The sequence below is a fragment of the Lepus europaeus genome, chromosome 3, assembly GCF_033115175.1.
Source record: "Lepus europaeus isolate LE1 chromosome 3, mLepTim1.pri, whole genome shotgun sequence".
Lineage (NCBI taxonomy): Eukaryota > Metazoa > Chordata > Mammalia > Lagomorpha > Leporidae > Lepus > Lepus europaeus.
The window spans coordinates 152,052,288-152,067,348 of NC_084829.1; the positions used below are offsets into that span (position 1 = coordinate 152,052,288).

Here is a 15,061-nt window from a genome sequence, read left to right on the forward strand (position 1 = left end):
CCTGGCAACTGCCAGGCTCAAGACAGAAATGCCATTGAATCTGGAATAACTGTAGACATTATTTTGAAAATGAAGCTCCTCCTGCAGCCATCTTCCTCAGAGGAAATGGTAGTTGGTGGTCTTAGGGAAAGAAGGCCAAGCTGCCCGAGTGGTGCTGCCCTTCCAGCTTGGCGGGTCTGGTTGTCTTGCAGAACATCCAGCTGGTGGCCGACGGCTGCTGTAACCTCCAGAAGCAAATTCAGATTGCTCAGCTCTTTGGGGTGCCCGTGGTGGTGGCGCTGAACGTCTTCAAGTAAGTCAGGCCCCCCGCTTTCCAGGTGGTCCCACCGTGGGGCCACCCGGTGAACCACGCGTGTGTCCGGAGGGTGTCTGCTCTTCTCAGCCTCATCTCAAAGCGGGCTGTTTGTGTGTTTGGTTTCATCTTAGCAGATGCATTCTCAAAATGTTATTAGAGAAATGAAATTTACATACTGAATTTCCATTTCCGTAGCTTTTTATTTTTCTTTAATTCCACACAGCATGTCTTTCTGACTAAATGATCAAAAGGCTGGGTTGTGGAATTTTCTCGCAAGAACCCGTAACAACCTGTACTTTGAGTCATGTTGCAGAAGATATTTTTCCAGGCCTTTCTTTAAGTTTGATTTATTTAAACACGATGTGACCACTTTTGATGTTTAAAATATATTCAGTGTTAGGGAGCGAAGTTCCATATAAACGGTTTATCTTTCTTTAAAAACATTGCTAAGTGAACACAGATGCGAAACCACAAACATTTTCATCACCAGGACTGACACCCGCACAGAGATCGACTTGGTGTGTGAGCTGGCCAAGCGGGCTGGTGCCTTTGATGCGGTCCCCTGCTATCACTGGTCGGTTGGTGGAAAAGGGTCCGTGGACTTGGCTCGGGCTGTGCGTGAAGCTGCAAATACAAACAGCCATTTCCAGTTCCTGTACGATGTTCAGGTAAGATGTGATGACAGTGACACCAGCGCTAATGCTGGCTCACGTTTCCTGCTCCCTAACCATGCGCCCAGTCGGCAGTGAGCACTCTGCGTGGGCCTCCCCCTTAGGCTTCACAATCCCTGCAGAGAAGGAACCTGGGGATCACAGAGAGCAAGGCCCACTGACAAGGGTCCTGCGCCATGAGCAGCCCCCAGCTGCGTGCCTCAGAGCCTGTGCTCTCAGAGACAAAGCTCCACTTCCAGATGGTGGCCCAAGTGAGGAGGCGCCTTGGGCACCAGGGCTGTGCAGCTCACACGTTGAGGGACTGACCAGGAGTGAGACTGCTGAGCAGGTGCCTAAGACCTGCGAAATCATGGAGGAACTCTGCTCATCTGCTCCTGCCATGGTTCCTTTCCCTCCTCGTGGCTTCCTTGAGTTATCACTAGTGTATGGATGGGCGACTTCAGCCACCTCACTGAAGTGCGGTCATGCACTAGTCGTCCTTTTGTGACTGCCTGATTTCACGTGGCATAACGTTCGTGTGTGTTGTAGCATGTGTCCAGCTTCCCTCCTCTCCTTTTTTTTTTTTTTTTTAAGATTTTATTTATTTATTGTATAGGTAGAGTTACAGGCAGAGAGAGAGACAGAGAGAAAGCTGGTTCACTCCCGAAATGGCTGTAACAGCGGGAGCTGAGCCAGTCCCAAAGCCCCGAGCTCCTACTAAATAATGCTTCGATGAAGCTGTGTGTTCAGGTTGTTTATGCAACTATCTTGTCAAGACCTTGTTTTTAATTCTTTTGATTGAATAGTAAGAAGTAGGATTGCTGGATGAGTACACACACACACAGACACACACACACACTTGTCCTCATGGGGCATCCATCACTGCCAGAGTGCTCGGCCTGGAGGCTGTAGCGTCTTCTCCCTTCCCTTCATCCATCTCATGTTCTGCCGGCCTGTTCCTCTCATGTCACCGACGGTGACATCCTCCTCTTTCCTGGTCAGATGCACAACTCGACAGCAGAAGGGAAGAGGAAAGCACAGAAAGTGAAGTGAGGGCTGAGCAGTATTGTGTGTAAGACAAGAGTTTATCAACAACAGCCAGAGGTTGACTCCTTAGTAAGGCTGTTGCTTTAGGAGGACTTTTGTGTGTCACATAGATGGGCATCTTGCATGTGTTCACTTCTGTATGTATGTATTTGTGTGTGTATACACACATACATACACACACACTTTTGTTTATTAATTTAAGAGGCAGCAAGAAAGAGAGCTCCCATCCTGCAGTTCACTCGCCAAATGCCCTTAGCATCTGGGACTGGGCTGGACCAAAGCTTCAAGCTGGGAACTCAGTCTGTGTCTCCCACATGGGTGGCAAAGACCCAACTACTTGAGCCATCACCTGCCGCCTCCCACACTGCACAAGGGCAGGAAGCTGGAAGTGGGAGCAGAATAGTTACTCAGATCCTGGGTCTCCCACAAGGGAAACCCAAGTAGCATCTTAACTACCAGGCCAAATGCCAGCCCTGCTATGTACATTTTTTTTTTTAAAGATTTACTTATTTTATTTGAAAGAGTTACACAGAGAGAGAAGGAGAGGCAGAGAGAGAGACCTTCCATCCACTGGTTGACTACCACGGCCAGAACTGCGCCAGTCTGAAGCCATGAGCTTCTTCCAGGTCTTCTACATGGGTGCACCTGCCTTCCCAGGTGCATTAGCAGGGAGATGGATCAGAAGTACCCATATGGGATGCTGGCACCGCAGGCATCTGCTACACCACAGCACCAGCACCTATGTTCACTTCTTTAGTCCCATTTCCATCTTGAATATAAGCTGGTGAGATTGTCTCATGTTACATATAAGATAATGAAAATGCAAAGATTCAAGTTGCCTGTCCATTGTCGCACAGCCAGGAAGAAGTGGGCCTGTGAGAAGATCCTGGAATGATGGGGATTATCGTCCAGCTCTGTCCGTCTCAACTCAGGACCATGTATGGCAGTGGCAGGGGCACAGAAGATACATTAAGTTCTGGGGATAGTGATGAGCTGACCTACCTTAAAAAGAAGGATGATGTGGGAACAGGAACAGAACCTATGCTGAACAGCAGACACTGTCGGCATACCGTCAGCATTTGTAGAAGGAAGGACAGGTTTGTCCTAAGGAAAGGCTATTTAATGAATGAGAATTGAGAATATCCTGGGTTCCAGAGTTCAGCAGCAACAAGAGGAAGAGATGGGATCAGTGTATTCTATGGCACTGGAGGTGTTAAGTGTAAACCAGATGGTGTTTTGCAATGGGCAGAGCAGAGAGCTTGGTGCCAACTCAGGTGACTAGTGGCTGGGCCAACCCTAGGATCCTGTGCCTTCGTGCCAGGGGAAGACTAAGCAGAGTGTGTGCAACCAACACGCTGTGCAGTATCTCAGATAAAGTCAGCCTCCTTCCTCCTGGCTGAGACTTTGCACCCTCTGGCTGTCTTCTCTGAGTTTCCATTCTTCGTGGCGGTAATGCTGTTGCTATGTCAGCTGTCCTGTAAGCGGGAGGACATGGATAATAACGTGGTCAGAAGCCCCTGTTGGACAGGCGGCCTCAAGACCAGGATTCTCCTGTGCAAACAGCCTTCTTCATTGTGCCATGGACCTGTAATCTAAGCTGCTACATGGTGGCCTGCTCTCAGCACCCCAGCCCCTGGGAACATGCCAGCTCATGGGTAGAGCCCTCGGTGCTCTGTTTGCCTAATGGTTGGTTCTGTACGTTGGCAAGAAGATTTCAGGCAGTACAAGGCCATTTTCATTATAGTCTTGTCCCGTAAGCGTGTAGAAATCTAGAACTCCTTGGAGCAGTCAGTAATGGTGGTCAAACCATCCCCTCCCCCACTTCCCTTCCCGCCCTGTTTTCTGGCATTATTCAGTGCTGATAAAACATCATAGACTCAGTAATAGCTTTCTAGAAGGCTTGTTTTTACTTTTTTTTTTTCTCCCCATGACTAACCCTTTGGTGCTGGGCAGCCCAGTAGGTGTGGGATTGCTCTGCAGGTGAGAGGCGGTATAAGTGGTTTTGGGGCACATGACCCCTGCCATTGCTTTGTTTCAGACTGGCTATCTGTGGGCCTTTTGCCCTCTCTTCAGACTTTATTTCCCCAAGAATGCATTCAGTTTAGGATGATGCTGTTTTCTTTACTGCTGTATCTTCCACCAAGTCTTGTGTTATAGAGGAAAGAACCCTGAGATCACGTGGGGTGGGGTGCAAAGTCGTCTTGGAGCCCAGGACATGATTGCTTTGTGTGTGAATTGGAAAGAGGCCCCACTGGAGAGAAGCACAAACAGCTGACGTAGAGGAAGACGCGAGCTGTGCTTGTGCCCTGAGTGTTTCTGCTGAAGCCTCATAGAAGACCAAGTCCAGCAGCCACTCCTACCTGGAGGACAGTTCTGCCTCTGCCTCTCTCTCTCTCTCTCTCTCTCTCTCTCTCTCTTTAAGATTTATTTATTTGAACGGCAGAGTGACAGAGAGTAAAGACAGACAGATCTTCCATCTGCTGATTCATTCCCCAAATGGCCAAATGGTTGCCATGGCTGGGAGTGGGCCAGGATACAGCCAGGAGCCTAGAACTTCATCTGGGCCTCCCACATGGGTAGCAGGGGCCCAGATTATCTGGCCATCTTCTGCTGCTTTCCCAGGCACATTAGCTGGGAGCTGGATCAGAAGCCGAATAGCCAGGAACCAGTGCTCTGATATTGGATGCTGCGTTGCGAGCCGGGGCTTAATCAGCTGCACAACACCAATACCTCTGCATCTGTTTTTGTCAGAGTAGCTTCTTATTCAACTTTTAAGCAGCAGTTAATTAATTCACAATAACAATTCAAAAACATGGTCTGAGATATAGTGGCCTAATCAATCATTCAAAATAAGTTTGTCCTGTGAAAGTTTTTAAGGTATTTACATTTAACATACAATGAACCATTCTTGTCTCAATCATATTGCATGCTTACAGTCCCCTGTAAGAAACTGTGGGTTCTCTGCCCACATCATCTTCTCTTTGAATGTTCCATTTCTAATCTTTTTGGGTTTTTTAAAATATTTTTATTTACTTATTTGAGAGGTAGAGTTACAGAAAAGAGAGGGGGAGAGACAGAGAGAAAGTTCTTCCATGTGCTCATTCACTCGCTAGATGGTTGCAACGGCCAGAGCTGAGTTGATCCAAAGCCAGAGCCAGGAGCTTCTGGGTTTCCCACATGGGTGCAGGGGCCCAAGGACTTGGGCCATCTTCCACTGCTTTTCCAGGCCATAGCAGAGAGCTGGATCAGAAGTGGAGCTGCCAGAACTCAAACCAGCACCCATAGGGGATGCAGCTGCCACAGATGGAGGCTTAACCCAGTCCATTACTCCACAGGGCCAGCCTCCCCTCCCCTTTTCTAATCTTACTTGTGACACTTACGTGTTTTCATCTGACTGCTGTAGTGTCTCCCTGTCTTCAGGCACACAAGAAAGTATTACAAACTGAAAGAAAGGCAGTCCATATTTGTACCTCTAGCATGGCAATCCCTCCTGCACACCTGCTTCCAGGTGTGCCTTAGTCTTCTTGGATGTGAACTAAGCTCTGTGTAAGAGCTGGGAAGGTAGGGGATGTGCCCCATGGCAAACAGATGCAGTGGGGGAATTTAAAAAGGCCAAAGCTGGGACTGGCACTGTGGCATTGTGGGTAAAGCCACCGCCTGCAGTGCCAGCATCCCATATTGTTGCCAGTTCGAGACCCAGCTGCTCCACTTCTGATCCAGCTCTCTGCTGTGGCCTGGGAAAGCAGTAAAAGATGGCCCAAGTCCCTGGGCCCCTTAAGCCATGTGGGAGATCTGGAAGAAACTCCTGGCTCCTGGCTATGGATTGGCACAACTCCAGCCGTTGTGGCCAACTGGGGAGTGAACTAGCAGATGGAAGACCTCTCTCTCTCTCTGCCTCTCCGGCACTCTCTGTGTAACTCCTGACTTTCAAATAAATAAATAAATCTTAAAAAAAAAAAAAAAAAAAAAGGCCAAAGCTAATTTAGGGTAGCACAGAAGTGACTTCAAATCTCACCTTGGCCTCCCATGAGAGAGATAAATTTGGACAAGCTGTCTCATCTGCCTACCTGTACCATAGCATCTGACGTTAACACCAGCTTCGCCACGTAGATGTGAGGACCAAGTGAAGTGTCTCACAGAAAGCGCTGGACTGAACGAAGGCTGGCGGGTAGTATCCGCTCTTCCTCTGCTCCTGTTCCCTTTGTGGAGTAGGCGTCCTGCATCAGCTTTCAAGAATTCTCTTGAAGGTAACTACATCGGACTGTAGGGTTCCCTCCTACTTTGTGATTTCGTGTAGTTGAAACCTGTTATTGGAAATATTTGGCACAGCAGTTAAGATGTTGCTTGGGATGCCTGCATCCGTGTTGGAGTACCTGGGTTTGAATCCTGGCTCCTCTTCTAATTTCAGCTTCTGCTTAATCTGCACCCTGAGAATCAGCAGGTGATGACTCAAGTAATCACATCACCCACCCCTGTGGAAGGGCCTGGCTTAAGTAGTTAGCTCCTGACCTTGACCTGGCCCTGCCCCAGCTGTTACATGCATCTGGGGAGTGACTCTCTGTCTTAGTTGATAGTAGTGCTCTCTTCTCTCCCCTCCTCTCCTCTCTTCCCCTTCTCCTCCCCCTGTCCTCTCCCCTCCTCTCCTCTCTTCTCCTCTCCTCCCCCTGTCCTCTCCCCTCCACCCTCTCCTCCCCTCCCCTCTCCTCCACCCTCTCCTCCCCTCCCCTCTCCTCCCCTCCACCTCCCTCTTCTTTTTCTCTTGCAAATCATTAAAAAAATAAATGCATAAACCATCTTTTTAAAAACTGCCCAGATTTAGAAGCCAGGGCTCCTAATGTACCAGCAAAGAAAGGCACCCCCCAAATTAAAGCAAAACATTTGGCATTTTTTGCTTCTTGGTGACAATTGGGACTCCTTAGTGATATCATGAAAGTAATTTCTGCAAAGAAGGCAGTGTGGCGCCCGAGATTCAGCTTGAAATTCAGCCTGCAGGTTGTTTGTTGAATCAGGGGTCAAGGTCAAGGCCTCCCCATATCCTTCCTCTGACCTTTGAGCAGTCCAAGGTGCAACCTTGACAACAAGACGGGACAGTATTTGCTTTTGTTGTGAGGTCTTTCCTGGTGCTTGCGTGAAGCCTTCTCTTGATCGCAGTGGGGGCTGCAGGAAGAAAGACCGAAGCACACTGTGGGGGCTCGGCCCGCCCCCACCCCCTCGGCCCGCCTGCCCGGATGTTTAGATGCTTTCTCAAAACCCTGTGGTCTCTCTTAAGGCCGGGTGTATTCTGTTTTGTTCTGTTTTTCTGGTGGGTTTTTAAGAGATTATTTTATGTTTCTGAAAGATTCAAAGATAGGCCAGTTGTGGGGTTTTGAGAATCGGCTGTCAGTTAGGTCTAGGGTGTTTGCCATGAGAGCCTCCAAATTTAAATAAACAACCACATGTGTACGTAGGTTGGTATCCATGTATATATAATGGGGGATTCTTATTGTAAAAATATGCATAACACAAAATCTCCCACTTTTACCATTTTTAAATATACAGTTCTGAGGCATTAAGTACATTAACACTGTTCATTTATTTATTTATTCTGTTTATTTAACAGAATTTTGAAATCTAAAAGGATACCTGTGCTCATCTTTGTGTCCTTTTTATGTGCCGTTCCATTTGGCCCTCCTTGTCCTCAAGTTGTACATCCAAGATTCAGCCAACCAAAAGTGTTCTAGAAAAATTGCAGCTGTCAACAACATATAAGACCGTTTTTCTTGTCATTATTCCCTACACAATGCACAGCTATGTACATAGCATGGACATTGTACTCGTATTGGGTAGTCTGAGTAATCTAGAGATGACTTAAGGTATGTGAGAGTCTTACCACAAGATTTAAGTTAAAATGTAAAATATACCATCCAGGAGGCTGTGCATAGGTTAAACCGCAGAACCCTGCCCCTTGCCATTTTGTGTGAGAGACTTGGGCTTCCCATGATCTGAGTACCTGTGGGGGCCCCAGAGCCAATCCCCCGCAGATGCAGAGAGGCAATGCAATAGAACAAAAAGGCTCAGAGGAGAGAGGATCGCCCTTTGTGTTGTCCTTGTCCCCACATGATCGCGGGCCTTGACCCCCCCGCTTTCTCCCTTCAGACTCATGCGGGGCCTGCCTGTGCCCGCCACGCCTTGCTTCAGCTCTCTCCACTTCCCGTGCGTTGGCACGTTTGGTGTGATCTGTGTATTGCTGCCTCTTACATTTTCCAGTTAGCTAAATATCTCACGGATAAGTCTTCCTCTTCGCTATACTCTTTTTATTTTCTACTGTCTTATTTATGGCTGAGCTGCCTATAACGAGATTTCTTTGCGTTTCATGAGCCCTGCCTGCCCCTCTCCTCTGGGCCACCTCGTTGTTTTTCTGCTCCAGGTTCCCACATCAACTCCCACTTGACAACACCTTCTGCCTTCACATCTCAGATCCATCTCAAAACTCAGTTTTTCCCCAACGCTGGCTTCTATCAGTCTCCTCTTGCCTGCAGTATGTAACATACCTCCCTGGCCCACCAGGGCCATCTGCATTCAGTGGTCTCAAGACACCTGAACCTACCACTAGAAGTAGCCCAGCTTTCTCAAAGCACCTACTCATCGCGTGCGATTCTGGCAAAGCGTGCCCCTGCTTGGTTTCTCTGATGGTAGCAATAGCACCTGATGAGAAGGAAACAGTGGTCTCTCTCTGTTTCGCTTCTGCAACGCCCCACAAGGATCCCTGAAATTTCATCTTTTTTTCATAGCTTGAAAAATGGAATGTCATTATGATGAAGTTTCTAGAAATGCATTCTTTCCTCTAAAATTATGAGAGAATATAAAATGATGGACTATCAAAGTCTCACCGCACGTTGGCCAGCCACTTCTCCCTCCTGCTCCCATCCTAGGCTTTCTGACTTCAGTTTGGATGAGAGGAGACCTTTATTATAATAGGGCGAGGCTCCATTTTCTCAGCCTAGAAGCAAGCACTCAAGGCACATTACTTAAATATTATCAAAGGTGTAAACATTAAAGGCTCCACACATTTAATAGCTTCCAAGAAGCAAACTACAGCCCTAGGATTTGGGAGAAATGTATTCCGGCAGCAGAGTCCCAGTCACACCCTGTCTCTGAGAGCCTGGGGGATTTGTTCCACGTTATAACATTTGATCAGAAAATGATTTCTTTTCCTTTCATGAAAGTTTCCTCTTGAGTGAGACGTTTCATCTCAGAAATTCTTTTTTTCCCTTGGAAGCACATCTCTGTAAGAGCAGTGGACCAAATACGGCTACTTTTTTAAGTCGGTGAAGAGAGCTTCTGTAGAGTACAGGAGCTCCTTGCAGGTGAACATGGAGACAGAGCTGCACCTGTGCGTTCAGTCCCATTGTTCCCAAGTCAGGTTTGTAGGAGGGGAATGCGCAGGTCACAGGTGGGGCAAAGGGCGGATGGCGGCTGAGCACTGGGCTTCAGCCCTTGCCCCTGTTTGTGCGAGATGAGACCTGTTCCTACCCATTCCTTTCCTTGATGTGGCCGTAATGTTGTTTGAGGGTCGCGGAAGCTCGCCCCTGTCATTTCACATGCACACAATGCAGATTTCACAGCCATGAACCTGCTTTTCATTTCCCTGGCCCTGGTCATTTCCACTGCACACCACAGTTGCCTTGGGAGAATGAGATTCTTCCGGGAGCCTTCTCAGTGAACCTGGTGCCCTGGACCAGCAAACCAGGGGCGGCTGCCCCAGGGAGCAAGCCCATGGAAGTCCACATGCACAGCACTGGTGGGTCACAGGTGCTGGTTCCGGCCAACAATAGTTTGTGTCAAAGATGCAGGGCCTGTTGTTTTCAGTAACCAGGGCAGAGCTGCCCTGTGACACTGGGTGGTGGCTTTGTAACACAAACCCTGGCACCATGTGTCAGTGTGAAGTAACATCCATGGTTTCATGTTATACCTCTGCGTGAAACCCAGGAAAGGCTGGGTGCCAAACGACACCTGTAGATCATTTAAAATGCATGCTTCATTTAAAATACAAAATACAAATTGAGATAATTACTGCGGGCCCAGAGGTTTCTATTCAGCTTGCAAGTTTATTAGTTGATCCTTCTGTCTCTGTTTTATGGGCGTGGGAATCGGGTTTGCTCTTAGCACAGCATAGCGATATTTAACCTGCACGAATTCAACTCCGTGGCCTCCGTAAGACAAAAGAACAATGCATTTTTCAGTCAGGATGGCCCCGGATGTGTGCCCAAGACTTCATTTGGCAAAGGCTGAAGAACAGCAACGGGCTGCAACCCCGGAGCCGCAGTGTGGATGAAGTTATTAAGAGAGAATGAAGCATTGAGAGTATGATGTCATGTTATCAGTGACTTTCGGGGCTGCCGACTTCAGAATCTGCCCTTTCAGAAACATGAAACGACACTACAGTATAAATCCTTCATGTATCATCATTTGTAGCAGCTTTATTTTTAAACTTGGGATCTGTTTCACTTTTTTAAAAAAGAAAATTTATTTATTTGAGAGACAGACCTACACACAGAGAGGGAAAGACAGAGGTCTTTTGCTGGTTCACTCCCTAAATGGCCATGATGACTGGAGCTGGGCCGATCCAAAGCCAAGAGTCAGGAGCTTTCTCCGGGTCTCCTCTATGGGTTCACAGGCCTGGATTAGAAGAGGAGCAGGGGGCACATGAACCAGCGCCCATATGGGATGCTGGTGCCACAGGCAGAGGCCCCTACTTCACTTTCTTTTGTCCACCAGTCACTGAAAAGTAATTTAACAGTTAATTTACTGCTTTTCTGGAATGAATACAGGAGTTCCGTCACACTAAGAAGCAGGTCTTAATAATCTAATCTTTCAGTAGCCATTTCCAGAGCCTTTTCAAGAAGATTGTACTTATGTTGAGTAACTCGGCTTTAGTGAGCTGGGTCGTCACACCTATGAGATGAGCAAACACACAGGCCATCACATCTGTGCTTCCCCTCCCTGGTATCCTCTGGTGTCTACCCAAGAGACTGTATCAACAACCAAACATTTGGTCATAGTGATTTTCTAGGGTTGTGCTGCCTAGGACCACAGGTGGCTATTTAAATATGAGCCAACTCCCAGTTAAATAAAGCTGAGAATTCGGTTGCACCAGTCACATTTCAGATGCTTTAAAATGCACACCAGGCTAGCAGCAGTTGCCTGTAGGAAGTTCCTCTGCTCAGTGCTGGTTCAGGGGTTTTTGGTTTCCTGACTGTGCTTTTAAAAGAGGGGAGTGGGTAGAATTAATGGGGAGTATGTTTAGAGTTATATTCTTGGTGAATACGTAAATCTAACATTGTTAGTTCAAAAAAGACCCAAGATACTAGTGTAGATGCCAGATTTCGGAAACAAAATATTCAATGCTTCCCAGATGAGTCTTGTGCGTGCCCCTGTCCACACCTTGGCTTGTGCCTTTCTCTTTGTGTGGGCTGGTCTTGCTCTTTGCTTGTTGAGCTTTTTCCTTTCCTTCCTTCAAGGCACTGTCCAAGTTGTTTTTATGTCTTGCCAGCTTTTGCTGATTTCCACGCCCTCCCCTGTGATCTGTGATCCCTCCGCTTTAATGGTAACCTTTACGCCGAGCCCTGGCTGCGCTCTCTTCCATCATCCTTGTTTGTTGCAGCTTACTGTCTTTGTAGACAAGTCCCCGACACTCGACATACGGCGCTAGGACATCTGGGAAATACTTGCCTTATAGATGGTTATTTGTTCACCCACCAGATGCTTGTGGAAGGCCTACTGTGTGCAAGGCCCTGTCCTAGACCCTGGGGCTATCAGGATGAAAGATGCGACCAAACAGATTACTCAGTACCTACAGGGCCAAGGGAAAGCCAGCGATGATTAATGCTTAAACACTCATGATTTGTTTTGCTATTTTATTATTTGTTTTATAAAAGCTCTCGTTTGCCACAGGGCAGTCCAAGTGAATATCAAGTTCAGATTAAGAGCATTGGACTCGGCGTGGCTTTTATTTTTTCCTTTAAAGATGACACTTCTCTCAGAAATCAAGCAGAGAGACAACAGGAAGTCCCCTGCCTGCTGACCCAATGTAAATAGATGAACGCACAGGAAAGTTCCCTATCAGGGCAGGTCTAGGTTTTTACAATAAACTCAAGAAACTTGAACTGAATGAAAAAGAAACACTGTAGCAGGAGTCCCCAGAGGCCTGTGGCCTTGGCTTTCTATTGAAGCTCGCTCTTTGTTCAGCGTGCGGTGGCTGGACTCGGGTTCAGGATGTAGACAGCACACTCTTGGGGTCGTGTGGTTGGCAGTGGGCGTGTCGCAGCCATCGAGAAGCACTTTGATCTTCTCCAGCAGGGATGAGGCAGCGATTGGGGCGTTAGACTTGCCAGACGCCAAGGGGCAGATGACAGTGCATGGCGGGACACAGAGCTCTGGCAGTGAGAGGCAGGGGGAGGGGGTCAAACAAGGCTGCCCCATGGGATCCCCTCCCGTGCAGCCTCTTCCTGCTGTTGCCACGGCACGGCTGGGTTTGGGTCGCCTGTCATGGCATGGGTGACTGTAGCCTTCCTCCAAACTACCACTACCAGACTGTGAAATCAGTCTGGTGACTACCTGACAATCGCAGAATACTTTCCCGTAAATATTAGAAAAGAAGATAGGTCCATTATTGACAGAAGATACAGAAGAACTGAAAACAGTCTAAACGAGAAACTTGCATACTTGTATTAGCAGCAGGCAGTGTTCACAGTAACCAAAAGATGGAAAGAACCTATGTCCACCATGGGTGAGTGGGTAAGCAAAATGTCATGCTGCATCCAATGGAACGTTATTCAGCCTTAGAAAATGAAGTACATTCTGACGCCTGTACAATACGGATGAAAGGAACTTGGGAACGCTACGCTAAGTGAAATGAGCCGGATGCAGGACACATGCTGTGTGATTCCTGCCTCCCTCTCTCTCCCTCTCTCCCTCTCTCCCTCCCTCCCTCCCTCTCAAATAAATAAATAAGATTTAAGAAAGCAAGTGTACTTTCTCTGCCTTGCTTCCATGTATGCAGTGAGCAGTGTACAGGAACACGGGACCCTGGGAGCCGACTTCCCCTCCCAGGCACGGTCCTCGTGCCCGCCGTGTGGTTGTTCCTCACAAGAAGCCAAGCAGACCGCGCTGGCTTCCCTGCAGTGTCCGTAGCAAACACTTGAGTGACCGGCACTGTATATCCTGATGACTGAGAGCTGACATCTGTGTTAGGAGGCCTCTCCCATATCTTGTGACGTGGTTTACGAAAGTCCCTGCCCTCCGGGAGAGTTCAGGCTCAGAGTGTGGTCTGGCTGAGTGGGCCTTGTCACTCCTTGAGGTCCAGCAGTAGCAGAACTCTGCCAACAGCCACTTGCCCTCAGGCCCTGCTGAACCTGTCTTGGAATAGCAGGTGGGAGCATCACAAGGGCATCTAGAGGTCACAGAGGAAAACGCTGCCATGCTACAGGGTCCCCCACGGTGCTCCATGGAGAGGGTGGCCTCTGAGATGGGGCTTCAAGAGCTAGAGGGTGATTACATGTGCAGGGCCCAGAAGCAGGAAGTTAGCGCTCAGACTTAAGAGTCAGGGGTTGATCTACTTAGGAGGCTTCAGAGGTCATACCTGTGCAAAGGCGTGAATCCTGGAACCGGTTGTTTCCGCAGTCAGCCTTGGGATGCTGGAGATGGGGTGCATATTCAGGAGAGACCTGCAGTAGAGGCCATGTCAGTGCTAAAGAGACCAATCAGGGAGCTTTGGTCGCGGACCAGTCCCTTAGCTTCTCAGTTAAGGCAGGAGCACTTAGAAGAATCATTTTCCCCATATCTTCTATCTTGATATAATTATACTTTTTCAGTTTTGCTTGACGAATGGGTATGAATTTGTTTTTCATCATTTTAATTTGCATTTTCTTGGTTACTAATGAGACTGAACATTTTTAGATACTTTTTCCGAATTGGTGGGAGGTTTGTTTAAGATTCATTTTAGTATTAATCTTTTCACTTTTCAAATATTTACATGTATCTTCTCCCAGACTGTCCCTTATCCTTTTACCTTATTTACAGTATCTTTTTTGTTAAGAGAATTTAAATTTTCATGTTGTCAAGTGTATGGATCATCCCCCTTTAGGGCTTGTTCTATTGCTGCCTCATTTAAGAAATCTTTTCCTGGCCGGCGCCGTGGCTCACTAGGCTAATTCTCCGCCTTGCGACGCTGGCACACCGGGTTCTAGTCCCGGTCGGGGTGCCGGTTCTGTCCCGGCTGCCCCTCTTCCAGGCCAGCTCTCTGCTGGGGCCAGGGAGTGCAGTGGAGGATGGCCCAAGTGCTTGGGTCCTGCACCCCATGGGAGACCAGGATAGGCACCTGGCTCCTGCCATCGGATCAGCGCGGTGCGCCGGCCGTAGCGCGCCAGCCGCGGCTGCCATTGGAGGGTGAACCAATGGCAAAGGAAGACCTTTCTCTCTGTCTCTCTCTCTCTCTCTCTCTCACTGTCCACTCTGCCTGTCAAAAAAAAAATAAAAAAGAAAAATCTTTTCCTCATGCGGGATGATAGTTTCCAGTCATTCCAGTTTTGATTTTCCAGTTGAGGCCTTTTCTCCATATTGGATTTATCTGGGGGCCTAGTATATGGTAGGAATCTAATATTTGTCTCTGTAGCCAGGCTGTTGGATAATCAGTCCCACCTCTCTTAAACACTGCCCCACACCTGCTGAGGTCTCTTCCTGGGTTGTTTATTCTCTTCCATCGAAAACTTGTCTGTTCATGTGCCAGAACCACATGGAATTAATTAACATACTTTTGTGGTCTGATTGATACCTTGTAGGGAAATGCCTTCTCTTTGTTCTTTGGGTTTTATTTATCTTTGACATTGTCTTACCTATTTGTGTCATTATTCTTCATTCTGAATTTTGAGAACTAGTTGGCCAAGTAACCCAGTGGACCCTTGGGATTTTTATTGGAACTGCCTTGAACTAACAGAAGACATTTAAGAGAGTTGACATCTGCACAATATTGAGTCTCTTTGTCCATGAACAAAATATTCTCCACATTGCTTCAGCCTTTTCATTTCCCCCA

The 15,061-nt window shown here is 47.8% G+C and overlaps 1 protein-coding gene across 2 annotated transcripts in view; it reads left to right on the plus strand.

The window, feature by feature from the left end:
• MTHFD1L (methylenetetrahydrofolate dehydrogenase (NADP+ dependent) 1 like) overlaps positions 1-15,061 on the plus strand; it is a 193,096-nt gene that overhangs the window by 121,709 nt on the left and 56,326 nt on the right. For both annotated transcript variants that reach the window (XM_062186925.1, XM_062186926.1), the window contains exons 23-24: positions 192-292; positions 786-963. In XM_062186925.1, coding sequence (XP_062042909.1) covers positions 192-292; positions 786-963 — 279 coding nt within the window. The remainder of the gene's footprint in view (positions 1-191; positions 293-785; positions 964-15,061) is intronic.